This window comes from Callorhinus ursinus, unplaced genomic scaffold, assembly GCF_003265705.2.
Source record: "Callorhinus ursinus isolate GAN/ISIS: 27379988/994484 unplaced genomic scaffold, GSC_fseal_2.0 scaffold4, whole genome shotgun sequence".
Taxonomy (NCBI): domain Eukaryota; kingdom Metazoa; phylum Chordata; class Mammalia; order Carnivora; family Otariidae; genus Callorhinus; species Callorhinus ursinus.
This window is the reverse complement of record NW_027397066.1, coordinates 151101819-151123583: the sequence shown is the minus strand read 5'-3', so window position 1 is coordinate 151123583 and position 21765 is coordinate 151101819. Positions and strand designations below refer to the sequence as shown.

The window sequence follows — 21765 nt, the reverse complement described above, 5'->3', positions numbered from 1 at the left end:
TTTCTCTCAGGCAGAGTCCCTCAAGCCGAGAGCCATGTCATTCCCCTTTGACTGATTAATTAGCCAATCAGGGGACATTTTTCATTGTGAGGCATGATGGTTTATTCCAGCTAATGTTTGGTCTCTAATGGCAACATATTAAAGCCAACTCGGCTATTTTAGCCCTGTGGAGTGACCAAAAGGAAGGGACAGAAGATAAATCAAAAGAGCTCCCTTCAGTTTCCCTTCAGTCCTTAACAAAACCCCCAAGGAGCAAATGGCTGGAGGAAAGATCCTCTACCAATAAAGAGAAAAAAAACAAAAGAAAGGTAGAAATGCCTTCAAGCCAAGGGGATCCTTTCCTGTGTCTGAGGAGCAATAATTTATCCTCTGTTGATTAACAGACCACTGATAGAACAGGCACCAAAAAGTCAATATCTAGCTCTTCTTCCTTTTATCAAAAGCTGTGCTCAATAGAAAATCTAGCTCTGCAATGTTTCTTACTCACTTGGAATGATTTCACTGGCACGCTGAATTAGAAGAGGCCGAGAGTCTACAGCCATACCACCCTGACCGCGCCTGATCTCTCGTCTGATCTCGAAGCTAAGCAGGGTCGGGCCTGGTTAGTACTTGGATGGGAGAAGAGGCCGAGAGTAACCTGATCTCAGGCACTATTCACACTAGGATCTCACTCCAGTCAGGCAGTTGCCCACTGTGCTTCAAGTTCTCCAAGCTTCTCATCCATCCCTATGCCGGTGACAGGCACCAAAGGGTAAAGATCTTAGTAGAAGTTCAAATATCAGAGGAATGCAAGTTCCTACAGAAGAGAGATGTGAATATTCACATACCCAGGAGACAGGAAGCACTTCTCAGATACGTATAGTATACTGCCTAGCCCGTTCAGCAAGGTGGTTCTAAGCAGCTACTCTCTGCTACTCAATCCCACACTTACCTACATAAAACTACCTGGCTTTCTCACCTCCAACTAGGCAGAAGATTACAAACTAGCAGTGTCAAACGAGATCACAAACATGTTTTACTTACTGGAACAAGATCTACCACCACCACCAATTTCAACATCATCATTATTTTATGCATCTTGGGTTCTTTCAGGCAGGATATCAATTTTCCTGATTCCCTGTCATCTTAAAGTCAGACTGCTGACACATTTACAGTCAGATGCCTGGACTCCACTGACCTGAGTTTGAGACCCAGGATAAGCTGGCAGATTGAAAGAAAAGGCATAGAAAAGAAGATGTACATCATCATCTTCTTTTCTACACCTTGTCCATTCAGAGACTCCTGCCCTTTGTGCCGAGATCAATCATCAGTTCTCTGTCGATTTTTCTGGCATCATGGTAAAAATTAATGATTCTCTGGTCTATGTTTCCACAATATTTAAAACATACTTCAATAACGGAGTTCAACAACAACTTTACTGAGAACCTACTCCATGCCAGGCATGGTTCTAGATGCTAGAGAGTACAAAAATTCCTGCCCTCGTGGGGCTTCCAATCCACTCAGGAAAGACAGTAAGCAATTTAGTGTATCAGATGGCAGTAACTGCTATGGAGAAGAATAAAGCAAAGGAAAGGGTATAAGAGTGTCAAGGTTTTTTGTTGTTATTGTTTGTGTTTTCAATTATAAATAGGGTGACATTTGTACAAAAGTGTGAGAGAGGCAGGGGTAAGCCGTTCCACACAGAGGAGCCACCAAGTGCTTAAACTTGGGGTGGGAGCATTCCTGAAATACTACTAGAGGAAGAGCAAGGAAGCCAGTGTGATGAGGACAGAGTGGGTACCAAAAACCCAGAAGATGAGGTAGGGCAGTAGTGAATGTGTGTGTCTATGTGTATATGAGAGAGAGAGAGGGGGGGGGGGGGGGGGGGGAGTACGACATATAGAAGTCCAGGCCATTGTAAAGATTTGCCTTTTATACTTGGCAGCGTTTTGAACAAAGTAGTGCCATGATCTCAGTTACATTTTCAAAGATCACTCAAGCTGCTATAGGAAAAATACACTGTAGAAAAGACTCTTTTACACTCTCCTGAAGAATCTGTTACCTTATATTCAAGATATTTCTACATCTATCTCCTCTAGCAGAGGACCATGAATTCCATCAAGGGGGTCAAGTCCTACTGTCTTTGCAGCTTCAGCAATCAGAGTATAATCAGGACACACTGGGTAAATTTTTATAACCTTTGAAGTTTCTCCAGCTTGTCCATTATTAAGTAAGTGCCAACAAACTATGTTTACTGTGAAAGAGAAGAAACCAGAACTGTACATAACCTGTAACAGGATATCTTTTGTGTTTGGCTTCAAAAGTATTAATAGAAGTAAAGATTGTACTAGGTACAAAGAATCATCTTGGTTCAAATTCAATATCCTTGGTAAACTGTTTACTATTTTGTCCTTTCATATCTCCAAGGATGTTATGTTGCTCGGATGAACTTCAGTGAAAGTAAAGGGTAGGGTAATGGTCTCCTGGTGCTTCCTAAATGGACTGTCCCTCAATTTTCTTAGATGGCATTTAATTCCACTTGTAAATATCTCCAAGCATTAAGTTTTCTATGACCTAAGTAATTTGAACTGTACTTTATGTAGTTCTTTATATAACTCTTTGAGGAACATTCTTTATATCTAAATCTCTGAAACTCACATTAGAAATCTGTTTTCCCTTTCTACTGTTAATGGAATCAGACTAATTTCCACTGTGATGACAGAAATAGTCCTGCTTAATACAGGGGCACAAATTAGATGATCCAAAGAGTCTATCTGTCCTTGAGATCCTATTATCTTTCCATAAACAGATTGTAACAGTACTAAAACACTGAAAATCTTTGGGGAACAGGGATAGCATCAAATACATTTTGAAACTTACTAAATTCAGTACCATCATCTCCATAAATACTCAATACATGTTGATGATGATAAAGAGGTTTTACCTCAGTTTTCATTCATTTATTTTAAAGCAATGAATTCTTTACACACTAAGCAAATGCCAATACATCTACCCCAAACTGTATAGGACATCACGTTAAAAGGAAGATTACTGCTTTAGTTATTACTTATAATAAATACTAATTTTTAAAAATTGATACGCTAAGAAATTCACTATAACTGCTATAATGGCAAAATGGCAACAAAAAGCCTCTGCTGAAAGACTGTAAAAGGGAGGACTTAGGGCGCCTGGGTGACTCAGTTAAGCAGCTGACTCGTTTTCAGCTCAGGTCATAATCTCAGGGTTGTGAGACTGAGGCCTGCATTGGGCTCTGCACTGCGTGTGAAGCCTGCTTAGGAGTCTCTCTCTGCCCCACTGCCACCCCGCACACTCTCTAAAAAAAAAAAAAAAAAAAAAGAAAGAAAAAAGAAAAGAAAGAAAGAAGAAAAGAAAAGGAAGGAAGGAAGAAATTTAAAGAAAGAAAGAAAGAAAGAAAGAAAGAAAGAAAGAAAGAAAGAAAGAAAGAAAAGAAAAAGAAAGAAAGAAAGGAAGAAAGAAAGAGAAAGAAAAGAAAAGAAAGGAAGGAAGGAAGAAAAAGAAAGAAATTATTGGCAATGAGTAAGTTTAGTCAGTACATTTATATTAATAAATATTGCTCAGCATGTGACTATGCACACATGGATTAAAATTTTCTCATTTCTACATTAGGTTTATTATTCACCAGCTTAAATTTGAGTGTGTGAACAATTATAATGATGACAGTGATCTTAGCAGCAGCAACTAAGTTATGTTGGGCACTTACTGCATGCTAGAGACTTGCTAATAACTTTACAAGGCTTATTTAATTCTTGCTAGATAATTTATCATCCCCATTTTATGACTGAAGAAGCTAAGGCTCCGAGAGGTTAAATAACTTGCCCCAAATCAGTCTTCACACTCCTCATGGGCTCAAAAGCTGGCTTATCAAATTCTTAAAGTGCCTGCTCTCAACACCATACTCCACTGAATGAGCCTCCCTTTAGAAGAAGCTAGAGAAATAGAACAATTCATTAGATGACATCATTTCCTCATTCCAACTGGTTAAGACAGATCTACCAGGTTCACCATAAGTGCACAATCACAGAACCACAGAATGACAGCTCCTTAGAGAGCCATTTCAGGTTATCTAGGTAACAAACCACCACAAAACTTAGCAGCCTAAAACAACAAGCCTTTCATTATCACAATTTCTGTGGGTCAGCAATTCAAGGAAGAGTTTGGGCGGCTCTGGCCCCAGGTCTCTCTAATGTGGCTGTGATCAAAAAGTGATTAGAGCTGGCATAGCAATGGGTTGGCCAGGACCTCTTTCTCTTCAGTCTTGAGGCACCTGCATAATTCTCTGTGCCATGCTCTCCAAGTGGGCTAGTTTCGGTTTGGGGCCTTCTTACAGCTTAGGGGCTCAAGGCAACTAGACTGCTTAAGTGAAGGCTGAAGCCTTCAAGACCAAGTAATTTGGCCAGCAAGGTCTCCAAAGTCACACAGCATCCCCCCTGCTACACTCTATCACTAGAAGCAAGTCACAAGCCTGCCCAGACGGAAGGAACTGGGCTCCACTTCCTAATGAGAAAGTTGCAAAGGTCAGTTTGGAAGAGTATATGCCATGGGAAATATCACTGAGGAGAATCTCTGGAAAACAGAATCTAGTAAAGGACATATAATTCAACACTCTCAGTTTACAGATAAGAAAACAGAGTTAACAGATAAAGAGGGGACATCCAAGACAGCTAACTTTACCTTGACACTCAACATTCCTAATAACTCCTTTTAAGTCTTAAATCGTTAAGACAACTTGCTATTTTACCTCAATATTATTCAATTTATTGCTTCAACACACCAAAGACTTTTCACATTCATCCCCTGGAAGTGGAACATAAGTAGATAAAGCCAAAATTGTCCAAGTACAGCAGAATCAAGAAGAGGAACCCAAGTAATGTTCTTTCCTTTGTAGTCCAAGAAAATGTAAAACTTCAAGTACCATTTCAAATGTGAGTATTTCATGTACTCTCTTTACTTCAGAATCAGGGAACCTTAGACTTGGAAGTACTCATATGTGTTTAGTTCAGACTCTTACTCTTACCCATCACAAGAATTCCTCACAGAAACACACCGCAAGGTACGTCCTATAGTTGGCCAGCCAATGCTGCTTCCTTTCTCTGAGTAGAAACCTTTCTATATATTTCACCCATCAGTACTAGTTCTTTCTTATGAAGCATTAACAAACAAATCTGTTCCTTTTTTAGAAGATCAGTAAAACCGTCTGGACATTCAAAGTCAGGATTTCTCTTTAGGCAAGGCAGGGTTTCTTAATTGCTGATTTGTTAGTTCCTATGCATAACCTGCTTTCCAGATACTTTGAAGTCCCAGGCCTCAAAGAATAGTTCAAATACAGTCACCAATGCAGAAAATGAGCAAAAAGCTTGTTGCCTTTAGCATGCAGGCACAACCGTTCTGATATAGCCCAAGCCTATATGTGGGATAGCTGCCATACTTACATACTCTGGCTTATGTTAAACCAAGGTCAGGTTACAAAGTTAATTCTAAGTTAATTCTCATCTGACTGCTACCAAATGAGATCTTTCCAGGATTAAATGAGACTTTACATATCTTCATAAAATTTCATCTATTTAGTTTTGGTTAAATAAAGTGTTTTCCAGTTTAGAGAGATTATTTTGAATCTTGATTCTGTTATCGATGGTCAAAATGATGACGAAAATTACTGAAGTCGTCAATGCTGGCAAAAAAATAAACTTTAGACCTTAAATATCTTATTTGACCTGTTTCTGGGCTCAGTTTAAATTTATCTCCAACTAAAAGGTTCTTCATTAGAAGACTGCTTTAGAAAATACTAGGTTGGGAAAGCTGCCCAGCTTTTGAATCCTGATGCCCAGATCTGGGGTGAGGAGATGGGGGCAGAGTGATAGAGGCTGCAGAAAGGGGGAGAGATTTAAATTTAAGAGTTCACATCCAGTAAACCATTTACAAAACTCAACCTAATTCATGAATATAGGTTATTAACAGGAACATTTAGAACTAAGGAAGAATGGTTTTTGATTCAAGGACATTTCAAGCAAAAAGTAAAAAAAAAAAGGACTCTTCTTTTCCCAATGATCTTCCCTTACGAGGTAAGGAGGGCAGTTTATAGAGCTAAAACAATGGTCAAAAATACCCCATGAACTCAAAAGAGAGCCAAAAGAGAAGGAAGGGTCTGCTTGGAAGCGAGTTTTCAGATTTGACAATCAGTCAGAAATGGGAAAGAAAGGGGATTCATATTAACTGACAAAAAGGGACATAAGTCATGCTTTGGTTCAAAAGCAAAAGCCATCAGATTATTCAAGCAAAGTAATCATTAACTGGGGTATCCTGGGAGCATACAAGAAATACAAGGTTTCTAATTCAATCAGGTTATAGAGGTGAAGAAATTGACAATTATTTTGCCAAGAGCCTATGCCAGAAACCTGCTGTTTAGAGAAATGAAGTAGGAATGCTGGTAACAGTCTCAATCCTTGATATGGTTTAGGAGTATTTTCTCTAGTGATAAGGCTGAATCAGGAAACAAGCTGGATAGAGGAAGGAAACCGGGAAGGTGGGGGGAGGGAAAAAATGAGAGAAGCAAAAAAAAAAAAAAAAAAAAGGAGTATCAGGAAGTTCAACAAGATAGGAACTAATGGGATTTGTTTTTCAGTGTCTCTAACTCCAACGCATACACCAAGTAAGAAAAGATACACACACACACACACACACACGCACGCACTCGTATCTATAACTACTGGCAGGCACTGGCCAGCACAAGTACCTGCTGCAGGTCTCAAGGGGCCCTGGTAATTTCAGTTCAATATATTCGATCATGTCTTTGTCTCCACAGAAAGTGCATACATCTCCAATTTAGGTGCACTCCAATCCTGAGTTATTGTCTTCCTAGTACAAAGATGATGGGGAAAGGAAATGAAAGACTTGGAAATTAAAAATGCACAACCAACCATTCCCACACAGAGTCGTTTATTAAAAGTTTTCTGAGTAATTGGTAGTTTGTGATGATCTTTCACTATGTAAGTGAGTAGTTCTGAACAGCCAGATTCAGATAGGGAACCGGTGCTTCTAGATAGTCTCTGTGGCTGGAGAAAATACTGAGCACCAAGAAAGTCAGAGTATAGTTCCTGGAAACAGGAACGCTCTGTTCTTCTACACAACAAAGGCTCACTCCTACTACCCTCACAAAGAAAATTTTCGTTTTAAGTGATTTTTTTAATTTTAATTTTTATTATTTTTTTAAAGATTTTATTTATTTATTTCACAGAGAGAGAGACAGCTAGAGAGGGAACACAAGCAGGGGGAGTGGGAGAGGGAGAAGCAGCCTCCCCGCTGAGCAGGGAGCCCGATGCGGAGCTCAATCCCAGGACCCTGGGATCATGACCTGAGCCGAAGGCAGACGTTTAACGACTAAGCCACCCAGGCACCCCTTATTTTTATTCATTCATTCACTCATTTATTTATTTATTGCACAGTCCTGGATTTTAATGATTCTTTTCGGATCAAGAACTCCCTGGAAAATCTGATGAAAGTGTTCGACTTATATGTCTACCTACATGTACATATGCCACTAATTCTGCATGCAATTTAGGAGTTTACCAACTCACTGTGAGTGTACCCTGACATACTGCCCAAGGAGTTCTCCTATACTGACACAAAATAATGTATCACTTTTTACAGATATATCACTTTACAGTTTCATATACTTCTGAAATTACTAAAGTAAATGATTTAATCGATACCTTTGGACTTCAAAGACATCAAACAATATGATTTCTACAAGGCATTTTTCTAAAGATCTATAAAAGACATAAAATCTAGCAGGCATTAAGTGCCCAAGGTAGATCATGGAAACTATGATCAGCCCTTAAAACCTCAGTATTGATTACTGATGTGAGCTGACTCAGTGTATAACTGTGAGAGATCAAGGGGTTCATACATATAATATTTAATTTTGAATTAGACAATTCTGTTGACAGCAGCGGCTGCTGAGGTTAGGGATGGTGCGGTGGGGGGTGACTATAACTGGGGATAGTATGAGGGAGATCCTTGTGGTGAGGGAACAGTTCTGTAATTAACTGAGACAGTGGTTACAGGATCCACAAATGTCATAAAGTGGCACAGAACTACACACATGGATTGTACCAATGTCAATTTCCTGGTTTTCATATTGTGCGACAGTTATGTAAGATGTAACCACTGGGATAACTGGGTGAAGGGTACAAGGAACCCCTCTGAACTATCTTTGCAACTTCCTTTTCATCTGTAATTACTTCAAAATAAAAAGTTTTAGGGGCACCTGGGTGGCTCAGTCAGTTAAGCGTCCGACTTTTGCTCAGGTTGTGGTCCCAGGGTCCTGGGATGGAGCCCTGCATCGGGCTCCTTGCTCTATGGGGAGCCCGCTTCTCCCTCTGTTTGTGCTCTCTCTGTCAAATAAATAAAATCTTAAAAAGTTTTAAAGCAAAAAAAGGCCAAAAAAATCTGTTATTAATCAAGGGCTGCAGCTATTTCTTGGATATAAACGTATTCAGAGTCTTCAATTCATATGAGAGACCAGGAAATGCACACATAACACAGCATCTATGCTCCAGAAACTCAAGCTAGGTCTTTCTTAATTCAGTTCCAACAGCAAAATAAAATTGTTCCCATAGCTGGCCCAGGCATTTGTAATATGCTTCTGAACCCATCAGAGTTCAGTCCTGCCTGAAGGCAAGGTAGTGACGTTCTGAAAGTTGAACCACTATTTTCAGCAAAATGAGAATAAAAGTCAACCAGTTTCCCACAAAGTTATGACAAAGTATTAACTACTTATGCCTTTGACAAAATCTCAAAGAAAACTTCTAAGGCATAACTAAAATCATTTAAATGTAGATATTTATTTATTTGCAAAAAAGTTAATTAACATTATGGTACAGGGGAAAGGACAACGACTCTGGAGTCAGAGGGACCTGGGTTTAAATCCCATTTGTGCCACCTTGGACCTTTGTTAACAAATCCTTCCGAGTGTTGGTTCCCTCACTGCTAAAAAGGTGATGATAATGCCTACTTCACAGGACCGTTTTGGGGATAAGTAAAATACTATCCTAAGTGGCCAGCACTGTGTCTGGCACACAGATACTTCATAAGGTTGTGGTTTCATTTCTATCTTTACAACAGTCAGGGGTTGTAGAAATTAGTAAGTTCGGCTTTAACTCGAGAAGTAGGATGTTGCCCAAGCTAGATGTGGTCAATGCCCAAGGTTCTTTAAATCTAGATGCAAAGACAAGATCAATATCAGCACCTTATCCAGAGCACCCACAGAGGATTCCTACGTTAACATTCAATACTGCCATGATGTCTAGGATTCTTCAGGTATTTGACCTCCAGCAGCACCTTTACCTTGGCAATGCCAAATATAAATTCAGGACAATGTTGCTACGGGGGTCAGGGGAATAAAAACAAAGTGATATTCCTTCCAACTGCAAAGAGGAGCCAAAAGAGGTTGTATTTTCAAACAAATCTGATCAAAGGCCTCCTGCCCTTGGCTTTAAGGACTGTTTTAACTAATACAGTAAGGTTTCATAGCAACAATTTATTCAGGGAAGGTACAGGTGTGCCTCAATGAGAGCTAACTCTATAGGTGAAAATCCACATATATCTAAAACTCAAATTTAAAAGTGACTCTGCTTCACAGAGAGAAGCAAACCAAGAAACAGACTCTCAACTACAGAGAACAAACTGATGGGCACCAGGGCAGGGGGCTGGGGGTGGATGGGTGAAATAGGTGATGGGGATCAAGGAGTGCCTTTGTGATAAGGACTAGGTGTTGTACGGAAGTGTTAAATCACTATATTTTACACTCGAAACCACTATTCCACTGTATGCTGGCATTTAAATAAATAAATACTAAAAAAACAAAGCGACTCTGCTTTACAGAAATACTTTTTACTTGGTATCTTACAATGTGATTAGGTTCCACTGCCCTCCGTCTTCTACGCACATGTAGCCGTGTACTAGACTATTAGACAGAGGCCCCGTTGACTCATGTGGCTCACGCAGCAGCGGGGCCAGCAGCATCAGCATCACCTGGGAGCTCCTCAGAAATGCAGACTCTTGTGCCCCACCCCACCCTCAAGAACTGGGATCTGCAGCTTAACACAATTCCCAGACGATCTGTGTACGTGTTAAGAGTTCCGAAGTCCTGTCCTAGGCACTATTCGTCACCCTAAAGCCAGCAGCTCTCCCAAGTGTTACATTATCAGGGCGTCTACTAGTGGCTCTCAATCCTTACTCCTAATAATCACCCAAGGTGGCTGGGTAGGCTTTATTTTAAATTAAAACTATTTTTCTTCTTCTCTTTTAATACCTATTCCTGGACTCTGACCCCCAATTTGGATTTAACTGGGCTGGGTTGGCACCCTGGCATTAGCACTTTTCTTAAAGCTCCTTAAGTGACTGCGTGCAAGTGCTGTTGAGAACGACTGCTACAGACCAAGTACTGCACCCTGGTATAATATTGCCTCACCAATCAATCAGGATTTTAAATGCATCAACAAGAGGAAAACCTTAAGCTTGAATGAGAGATTAAGAAGTGCTTGGATATAAATCTTAAACAAAACACAGTATTATATCAAGGCTGGTCTTCTCCACACCAGCTGCACTGAAATAGACTTTCCCTGGGCTAGTACCTCAAATACAGGCTCACATCAACATGGTCATGAATGACTACACCACCAAAAAGCCAAGTCGTGATGGATAGTGTTGAAAAACTTCATGGCACCTAACATCAGGACTTACTGACAGACATCTGTCAGAGGATTAGAAACCTCTAATCTCCTGTAACAAAAGGCTTTCCTGTGCTTACCACGTAAGTTCTTTTAAAGTTCTAGCAAAAGCCCATAAATAATACTTCCTTCCCTCATCTGTTCAACTATAACATTTCAAGAGAGTACTAGAAAAGACCAGGGTCGCAGGCAGTAGGGGCTGGCAGCAGGGAGAAAAAAAGAGGGTCAAGTAACCCAAGAAAACAAGGATTTGGAAACGCCAGCACAGTGGGAATGCAAGATTGAGAGAGCTGGAACAGAAAGGTTACCATCAGAGATCCGGGGTGGACCATGGGGCTGCTGCAAAGGCTCAAGGTATGGGCACGGGAGGGGGTAGCTAGGGCAGAGAGGAGGTGATAGAACATCCTTGAGGATACTGAAATTACTGAGGATGATCAAAGGAGAGTGATCCAAGAGAAAGACTCAGGTAAGACAGATGCAAAGTCTTGAGTGAACAAGGCAGATGGCCTGATCCAATCCAGGTCACACAGTAAACACTGAGGGGGAGAGGTGTGACCAGAAGTAGGGTTGTCTGATGATCCTCAGCTCTTTCCAACAGCCTCCCTGTGAATGAAGCATCCAGTGTGGCCTGATGACAGAACACCTCCTCCCTAATTACCCACCTGCTTTTGACATGACTCAGCAGAGACCTACAGACACCACCCCTCGGCAAGCCAATGGGGCCCAGGCCTGCTTCCTCAGTCCTCACCGCTAAAGGTATAGGGGCAGAAAAGTGCTGAAAGATGGAATTTATTCCCAACCCGCAGAGGAAATCACCCAGCACAATTTCTAATAACTAGAGTCTTTGAAAATAATATTAAGTAACAAATAGCTACTGCCCTAGAAAAATTCCTGTCGGTCTGGAGAAATATCAGAAATAAATGACACGAGTCTTTTTTGTTCTGTCGTCACCAAGAGCCTTGGTTAGAAGCCAATAAAGAAACTATAAGGAGGACATACCAGATTAGTTGAGTAATAGCTATAGTAACCATATTGCAGGTTTTTGGAGACAAGACCAATTTCAAATTTTTATCCCTTCATCTCCTGAAACCTGTAATTCAAAACTTCGATTTTGGCATCCAAATCCAGGACTGTCTCTTACCTTGGAAATGGCACAAAAAACTTGTGCTGTATTACACAGCCCAATTAACTAATGAAGACTCTGAATTATGGATTCATCCCATTTAGGGTACAGTTTAGTCACCCTATTCCTATCTAGTTTTGAAACAAATATTGTACAATGGAGGAAATACTACATTCAAATCCCTTACAGATTCTCGGTAATGATCCAACACTTTAAAAATGCTTTTAAAAGGCAATAGACCAGAACAGGACTACATACATGATACTGTTCCTCCCCAAGCCATATCCCAAACAATTATGCAGTCCAAGCAGAGCAAACAGAACCACTGCAAGCAACCACCCTCTCTCCTGTCATGGGAGAGACATTTTCCCCTTTGAATATACCAGCAAAGACATTCCTCCCCGAGTTTATTCTAGTTCTCACACAAGGGAAAAAGCAGGTAACACATATCCTTTTTCAGAATCCTTGTGAAGCATATTATCTTCCAACTATTATTATTATTAAGAGGATCACATTTAGCCTTTGTATGAAGCCTCTCAAAGTTTTTTTGGAGAGGTTTATCTAAAGAGTACTACCAGTAATAGATATAAATAGTTCTACGCACAGCAGAAAATCAAGCAGTGTTGAAACAGAACATTTATCAACTGTATGTGGCTTAATACCTCAGGAGTCTTCTTACTCTGTCTTTTCCCAAAAATGCAGTCAAGATCTGTTTTGCTCCGAGATGACAGATCCTTCCCTAGGAAAACAACATGGTGCCTTTCAGTAATACCATTTTTTCTAAAATAAGAACACGGATATAAACTATGACAATCCTGAAAGCAAAATGGGTTTTGGAAAAGAAACAATTTTGTAAACTACTGACATTCTGTCTCTCCTTCACAGACTACAACTCCTTAATTAACAAAATTAATTAATTCAAAATCACTTAAAAATCAAGTAAGTGTTTTAGAACCAGAACCCTTGACATTCTCTTAATCATAGAAACAATCAAGAGCATGTAGCATGAGAGGAAAACTGAATTTGAAAGCTAGCTCTTCCACTGGTATGCCTTCAAGGCATGATTTCTGGGTCTCTGGGTTCCCCATTTATAAAAGAGATATTATTTATTTCAAGGAGATGCAAGTTATTAGGATTATGAAATGCAGACAAAAATGCTGCTAGCTACATAGCTTTTAAACACACATGAATGCGGGCACACTGTATTTGACACATAGGAGCTTAATAATTAACTGAATGAAAGTTTTAAAAGAATATATGCAAATAAAAATGACTATATTAGGATGAAAGGATTTCAGATTTTTCGCTTTAAAATGTTCTTGACTGTTACAGCTCTACCATCTTTAAGTAAAAGGATACATAATAAGAGCAGGAAATTAAATCGCTTCTGGCAAAGCACTGTCCAAAGGATCTACGATTCTTATTAAAAACACTAAACTCTTTCACTTAATTTCAAACCCACAAACCAACTAATTTAAAATTCACTTCTTTGGAATTTCCACTTCTACCAATAATACTCTCTGAGCAGTCAACCAAATCTATTCCCATTTGTCAACTACATGGTAAATGCATTTTAAAAGTAACTGCTACATGTAAAGTCTTGAGGCTCTGGGGGAGTGAGGCTCTGGGTCAGACACAGGAATTTGTGCTTTGAGTAGGAAGCCTGAGTTCCAATGTCACAGACTCACTTGTCTTCTTAGTTTCCTGTAGCAAACTGACTTGGCAAAGTAATGGCATGACCCAGAAGGTTCTAGTTCACTGACTATCACTGGGGCATTCAAATATGATATTGCTCAGTGACTCCATGAAATTAAAAAACAAAACACCCTTCGATTTAATGCGAAGCCAGGCGCCATAACCAGTTTCATAGGCAGCAGTACTAGATTCAATGGTCCAGTCAGTACGACCTGTTCCTATCAGGAAGGAAATGCTCCTCTGTGGCTCTGTGCTACTCTCTCCTTTCTCCCTGAGCTAGAAACAAAGCTTTCCTGGTTCTGATTATTAAGCAGACCCAGACAAAAGACCCCCAACAAAACCTCCTTAGGAACAAAATGAAACATATCCCAGACAGGAACTCAGAAAATGAACCTGAAAAGTAGGGAATAAAATTGGTCACGGTGGGGAGAAGTAGACAAACCCTCAGGAGGTCTAGAGATCTATTCTTAGCTTTGTCATCGGCATAACCCATTTTGCACTGCTGAGCACATTCAGGATGGCAGTTTCCATTTCAGAAAAAGGAGTTCTACTTAGTTCAAAATATGTATAGGCCATCTTTCCCTTCTTCTGGAATGGAACAGATACCCTCAAAGAAATGCAAATTAAGATCTCTTTTACAGCAACTCAATTAGAAGGAATGCTTCAGGGATTAAGGAACAGAGGGTACATGCAAGGTCGCAATTCTAGACCAGATGTCAAACTATGAACGCGCAGAGACTGAAAACAAATCTAAACATCACAGGAAGAACTGCCAAGCTGGGAGAGACAGTAAGCTGTACCAATGAAGGTGCAAGTGTTTCTAAGGTTTTGGTGATAGGTTCTTGTATCAGAAATTTTTATCCTTTAGCAAAGTTCACTTAAGTAAGTGTAGAAACCAGGATTGTTACAGGCCTTGCTCTGGATTTGATCTGGAAAACAAAACACAGAGAAGAATTAAGAGTCAGAGACCAATGGAAGGGAACTTATAGATAGATCAAAATGTGAAGATGGAAGTGATACTGAAACAATTGTTAGTTAATGGTCCTGGTTGAATAGCTTATAAATGTTATAAAATCATGGCCACTCTTGAATAAAATATATATTTATTAAAACTGAGCTTGAAAGCTTACTGGTCTCAGTTCTGAATTAAGGTCAACTGACAGCAAATACTGTTGATAAACTTAGATGTTAGGGAAAATGACAATCAAAAACTCAACAGAATAAGAATTATATATTATCTGTCTGGGTCTGGTTCATCTGTTAGTCTTAATTTGGCCATAACATTTTGAGAACCAGGGAAAATGGTTTCCAGCAGCCAAGCTGATGTAACTGTGTCCATAAAAGGATGAGCAGGTACTTTATAGAGAAGAGTTCTTCATGATCTTTTTAGCTGTTTTTCTAATAGTCATGATTATCCAGTCCATCAGAGTGGCAAAGGAAGGAAGGGAGGTTACCACTATGGCCAGGTACACCCACGACACCAAGAAGTCCACATGGGAAGCAAATGAAACTACGAAAAATAAGTATAAGAATTTTAGAAGCACAGAGATTTGGAGCCTCTTACTTTAAGGGCAAAAGCCTTACAGGACCCAACAAGTTCCAGGGAAAACACGGTATTATAGCACCGTATTAGAACAAAGCCTGAAAAAAAACCTGAGCTTTCTACTCAGAGTAAAAGGGCGAGGGCCAGGAAAAGCACGGTAGGAGAAATAACGTTTGTTAAAATTTAAAAAAAAAAAAAAAAAACCAACACCAATTCAGGTGTATGTAGTTAGCTTCACTTGCTTGGAAAATTCATTTGCATCCCCCAGTCAAGAAGGATACAACACATACTGTATTTTGATTTTTGTTTTTAATGAAAATACATGGGACCGATAATAAGCCGGGACCAGGAGATTATGGCCGTGGCACTGAAAGGGTGACGTCGGAGCACCAGGCAAGCTGCAGGACGTGGAGTGGGGGATGAAATAAGTGAGACCCGCACAACCAGTAAGAGAGCCAGAATTTTTTCCCAGCCTGCAGCGCTATTTTAGATTTAAGTGGCAAAAGAATCTGAAGAGGAAACCTGCTGCCCAACATTAGCAGAGTCGGCTCTCCTGCCGTGGGGAGGAGGGGAGCGAGCTAGGAGGACTACAGTCTGTGCGTCCAGCCTAAGGAGCCAGCCACCAGGTGTGTCGTCCAGGCAGTTTCCTCGTTTAAGAAGCAAATACTACAAACGGTCACGGGAGTAAGAAGTCTGAGTAAGATTACCAGGCTAAAGCTGCACAACCACAGTTCATGCCCCTTTCTTCCACCCACCGCACAACTGAGGGGAGGAAGAAAGCAATGCTCTCTTGATAACTTCACACTGTGTATGTGAAAAGCTTTAAAAATGGTTTTGTGGAGTTTGCTCTTTTCCCTGTCTTTTCCTCTCCACAGATGGGACTCGACGAACATTTTTCAAATTAAAAGAAACTGCATGGGGGGCACCTGGGTGGCTCAGTCGTTAAGCATCTGCCTTGGGCTCAGGTCATGATCCCAGGGTCCTGGGATTGAGCCCCGCATCGGGCTACCCGCTCAGCGGGAAGCCTGCTTCTCCCTCTGCCCCGCCCCCTGCTTGTGTTCCCTCTCTCGCTGTCTCTCTCTGTCAAATAAATAAAATCTTTAAAAAAAAAAAAAAGGGAACTGCATGGAAGTTAGGCTTTTAAACAAACACTGATGATATGAACTTTTGAATTAGGTAATAAATTGTTTAAAATTAAAATCATAAATTTGGGACTCAAGAAAGGAATAAGTATATATGTATCCCAACGAAAATGATATGGCCTATATTTAGGCGGTAGCAAATTTTACAATTCTATATGCTGCTGGAATCTCACTAAAGTCAAATTTTTGTCTTCACTCTTCCCACCAAGCTATGTAAAATGCCCTCTTCCCATGTTTTAGTCTCTGGACCACAGATGGGAGTAACAGCATGAATCATCCGCATTGAATAAACGAATTAGTTATGTTCACTAGGAGCCTACCCGCGGGCTAAAATACTTATCATCCATTATGCTGAACAATCAAAAGTTCCATAAAATGGGTCATTTCTGAAAAGTCATAAAATGCGACCTACTTTAGAACTCAATAATGACTTAAAAATCTTTCCTCATGTTGTAACAGTGGAAGCGGAGTCTGGAAGAAAGTAAGTGCTAAAGTGATCTGTGTGAGAAGGTAATGCAGCACCCAGGATCCCTGTGATCTAAGATCATCCACCTTAGAGATGACTTAGGGTTTACCATTCATATTCAGGGACAACAGCTGCTCTGCAAGGAAAGACTTCTTTTACTAAACGAAAGAACTCTAAGATATGCTTTCACCGTGGCTTGTTAAGATGGATAGTAAATAACTATTTTCTTCACGACCTGGATTTCTGCCTCCTTTTCCCACCTTTCCCACTCACTCCCCAAACTGCCTTTCCTCTATTTTTTCCCAATCTCCTCTGCTTCCTTCCTGACAATATATCTTGAACCCTCTTCCTAATATTATAATTATAATTATAATACTAATATTAACACTAATATTAGTATTAGGCTAATACTAATAAACCAGCAAACCTCATTCTGAGAAAGTGAAGGCACAACACACCAAGCAGGTTGACAGGGTCACCTGGCAAGGGAGTGGCTTAACTAGAAATAGAAAGCAGATACTCCCAGCACCCATCAGATTAAAGTAGATTACAGAGGTTTATCCCGGCTGCAGCAAATGCTTCAGGTGAAATCATGCATACAGTTAGGTACTAAAGGAAAACTAGATTTGCTAACGTGAAAGCTTCAAAGGCTGCCCTACCATCTAAAAGTTACAGGCCGCTTTTAATGTCATTCATTTGCTCAGAATCTTTCTGCTACATCTCTCTTTTTTCCTTTAGGTTCTAATGAAAAAAGACTGGTTATAAAGTGGCAAATTTAGCCTCCCCTTACAAAGACTGAGGAACCAACAGGGACTGTCTTCTGTTCTGCAGCAGGTCAGGAGTGGAGAGAAGCCCTGATCAGAAACCATATAGGAAAACAACAAAGAAGGTTCTAGCTTGAGAGAAAGAAGAGGGGATAGCAAGAAGAGCCACACAAAAAGCACACAGGCAGGGAGAGGGAAGCAGGAAGTGCCCGTCTCTCCTTGTACACATTCCCGAAGCTATTCGGCTCCCACTAACTCTGCCACGGGCTCCCATTTAAACCAACTCCAGACCTACCTTTCAGGGTGCTGGCCCCAAATGAGAACCACCATTAATAGAGTAGTGGGAATTCTAGCTCCCACTGCTATTTAGGCAAGTTCTAGCAGTCAGGGAATTCCCAATCATGCCAACTAGACTAAAGCAAAGGGATGTGTGTTTCCTGGTATAGCAAGGTACATCCAATCTCCAATAGGAAGAACGATCATATGGTGACTAGACTATCACAACAGGATTACATTCACATTTATACCTTAAGTACAATATGTAATAAGTAGGCTTTTGTACCTGGAAAGTGTACTTAATGCACAATACTGTTCTATGGGAAAATATTTGGGGGAGTTGAGGAGTTTAAGTTAAATTGTTTCTTACCAATACAAGACTGCCACCTCACGGTTACACAGGACAACTGCACTTGCAATTGGCGGCAGTACTGGGGAAGGAAGGGGGAGGTGATGATGGAGGACTTTAGGACTCACACACTACCCAGTTCTCAAATACATTTTCTAAAGCTACTTTGCAATGACCATGGAATGCCTAAGTTAACACTCCATTCAATGTCGAATGGTGTGGAATAATGTGATTCAGCGTGGGAGTGGGATTTCTCAAAAACAAGAAGTGTAACTAAAAATGTTGAGCAATAAATTAAAATTATTTTCTGACCTAGCCACATAAAGTCTCTTTTCTCTTTTACACAGCATGCTGACTTCCGCTTCCAGCTTTGCCAAAGGACTTGCATGTAGTCTAAAGCCGAACATGGGGCCCCACCTCAGAGTTAATGAATCTGTACTTTAACCAGATCTCTAGGTGATTCACAATAAATGTTGAAACCCTAACACTGCTTTAGGTCAAACCAGTCAGGCCACCCACACCTGTCCATTTTGCATATAAAACAAGAAATAATGTTGGTGAAAGCTAAAAATGCTTTAAGAAACCTAGTGTGAACAGAGATTTCAGCAACAAATAAAGAAATGCTTAATTTTACCTTTTGTGAATTTCATATAGTGAACACGGTTTTTGGAGATTTTAGACTTTTCTTCAAGGCTGAAAGTCTTCTTTTCTTTGTTGTCTGAGGAGTCTTAAAAAAAGAATGAAAAGCATCACATTAAACTCTCTGTAATCCATTCTCATTTATTCTTACAATGACATGGTCTGATTTAAATGAAATCTTTAGGAGCCCCATCCTTTATTACTGAACTCCAATCAAATGATTAGAAATATTCTTCTTAAACTGTGTACTAAGAATCAGGCAAGACCATTCACACGGAATTTATAAAATCCTCGAGGAAGAGAACCGAAAACTTGTGTTCACACAAAAACCTACATACAAATGTAATAGTAGCCTTATTTATCATAGTAAAATACTGGAAATAACCCGGAATTCCTTCAATGGGTGAATGGCTAAGCAAAGTCTGGTATATCCCTCTACTGCAACACTACTCCACAATAAAAAGGAACAACCTGGATGGACCTCAAGGGCATTGTGCTTAGTGAAAAAGGTCAATCTACACACGATATGTTCCACTTATATAACATTCTCAAAGTGACAACACTCTACAGCTAGAAAAGGTTTCCAAGGGACAGGGATTAAAGGGGGGTGCTGGAAGGTGAGTGTGAGTCTGAAGAAGCAGCATGAGGCAGCTCTTCTGTGGTAATGAAACAATCCTGTACCTTAAGTGTGGTGATGATTACCTGATTTTATACATGGGATAAAATTCCACAGAACTAAACACACACACACACGCGCGCGCGCGTGCGCGCATGCATGAAGGCTAAAAAAAATGGTGAAACCTTAATAAGGTCTGTGGTCTAATAGTCTACACAAGTGTCAATTTCCTGGTTTTGAGGTTATGTTATAGCTGCAATAGATGTCACCACTGGGAAAAAGTAGGTAAATGGTACTCAGGACTCTTTGTAGTTATTATTTTTGCAATTTCCTATACATCTATAATTGTTTCAAAATAAGAAGCTCTTTTTAAAAAGCCGATAAAGGTAGGTTACATGATAATTAAAAAACAGAGCAGAGACGATGATCAGGGTGTGAAGGAGAGCCGGCACGGAGCCATCGCCTCAAACACCAGATTTCAGTGGAGACTCACCTTAAGGACAAAAATAACAAAAACAAATCATCGAGGGATAAACTCATGTGTTTATTCCTTTGATAAAAGAGGAAAATGTGAGCCAGAAATATCAGAACCTAAAATATCAGAGCAAGTAGATCCGGGGTTAGAGTCAATTATAGGATAGTCACTAGCTGCCCATATTCTCTCACCCTTATCTACGTGTCCAGGTAAGGCAGCAGAATACCACGGAAACAGAACATCATAGGGAGAAAGAGACTGAATTTTCCTATAGTTATGTCATAAACCACTACAGACAGGAAGTTCAGAGAAAAGAGGGGAAAAGGAAATTTTCACCATAATACTGGAGCAAAACCAGCACATGTCCACTGAACATGTTAGCTAGTGGTAATCCTTTCCAGAAATTAGCAATTTTAAAAACAAAGTATGGATTATAAAGTAAGGCTCCGAAAGATATAAAGACAAATGTTTCAAGGTTTCAGACAATCTCTAGCATGGGTTAATTATATCATCAACCTGAAACCTTCTCTTCTGCAGTCACTTTTCAAGAAGAGCGCTTGGGGTTTTTTTCAGACATCCCCCAAGTAAATTTTTCTCGTCTTTTGGAGGTCAAACACTATTCTTAAGGCACATAATATTCTCAATGTTGATGTTCCAAACACAAATCACTTAGTAAGTTCAGAGCTTAGATAATAGCTATTATCAAGTGAAGTCTTATCAAGCAGGAAGCACTGGACTAAGAGCTTTCTATGCATTCTTGTATTTCATTTTACAACCATCCTACAAAGTAGCTGCTGTGAGGATTAAACTTACTTCACAGAAGGACACTGAAGCACAGAGGGATTAAATAAGGCACAGCTAGGAGGTGGCTATGAAGGGATCCAAACCCAGGTGGATATGAGGATAGTCCACATTCCCACCCACTACCCTGTGTCCCCAAAAGAGCTGCTCTTGCACTTCAGAGGATTTTAAGCATCTCTGGGGGGAGCTGTTCCATCTGCCGAGAATACAGACTTCCCACAGTATATGGAGCATAGACAGATCTTAGGGGAAATCGGTCTCTATCTACTAGTCCCTGTGCATTCTTTCCCCAAACTGCCCTGATCCTGAGTGGATGCAGCCATCTGGCTCTCCTTCACTTCTCCCATGTGTCCTTCCCTCACTTAACCAGTGAGGCATGACTCTTCTCTTACCGGGGATAAATAAGGCACAAGCCGAAGTACTAGGGAGTGCCCTCTAATCAAAACAGCAAAACCAGCCCCCACCCCACACCAATCTGTCTCATCCAGAGATGCACTTCCAGAAAGATTTCACTGTAATAATAATTATCAAAATTTATAACATGTTTCCCAGTATTATTAATTGCAATCTACTGATACGATAACTTAATCCACAGGAAAAATATTTACACCTAAAACCTTAGGGCTTTTAGAAATAAACCAAAAATTTATATGTATTTGTTTTGGGGCCGAGAAATAGGATAGGATAACAAATCTAAAAAGTTGAAGCAAAAAAGGACATATTAACATAAAATGCTACGTGGTATGTGCAATGGAAATACTATTTCAGAGGAAAGGGAACTATGAAATATAATAGTTCTGACGACTAAAGGACTTGTTGGTGTATTTCTAGATACGTGACAATGGATATCAAATTGCTCTGGTATTTATCGTCCACTGGATACATCTGAGACTGACGTATGGGTTTTATCTTGAAATGCCAATATTTCCCAATAGGCCAAAAATTACATTCTGCACAACTATTCAAAGCTATGGTTAAAAATCTTACAGATGTTGCTCTAAAAAATGTGAGACAGAGTATACTGGTTTTCAACATGTGTACAAAAAACCCTTGAAGATCCCTGTCCTAACGGGCATCCCAGTTTTTATTTTCAGAAATCTTAAAATCAGAAAGGGCAAAATATCTGAT

The 21765-nt window shown here is 40.1% G+C and overlaps 1 protein-coding gene across 3 annotated transcripts in view; it reads right to left on the bottom strand.

Annotated features, from left to right (window-relative positions):
* PINX1 (PIN2 (TERF1) interacting telomerase inhibitor 1) overlaps nt 1-21765 on the bottom strand; it is an 87272-nt gene that overhangs the window by 44040 nt on the left and 21467 nt on the right. For all 3 annotated transcript variants that reach the window (XM_025873757.2, XM_073892524.1, XM_073892525.1), the window contains exons 5-6: nt 18741-18833; nt 12534-12610 (exon numbers count right to left, since the gene is read on the bottom strand). In XM_025873757.2, coding sequence (XP_025729542.1) covers nt 12534-12610; nt 18741-18833 — 170 coding nt within the window. The remainder of the gene's footprint in view (nt 1-12533; nt 12611-18740; nt 18834-21765) is intronic.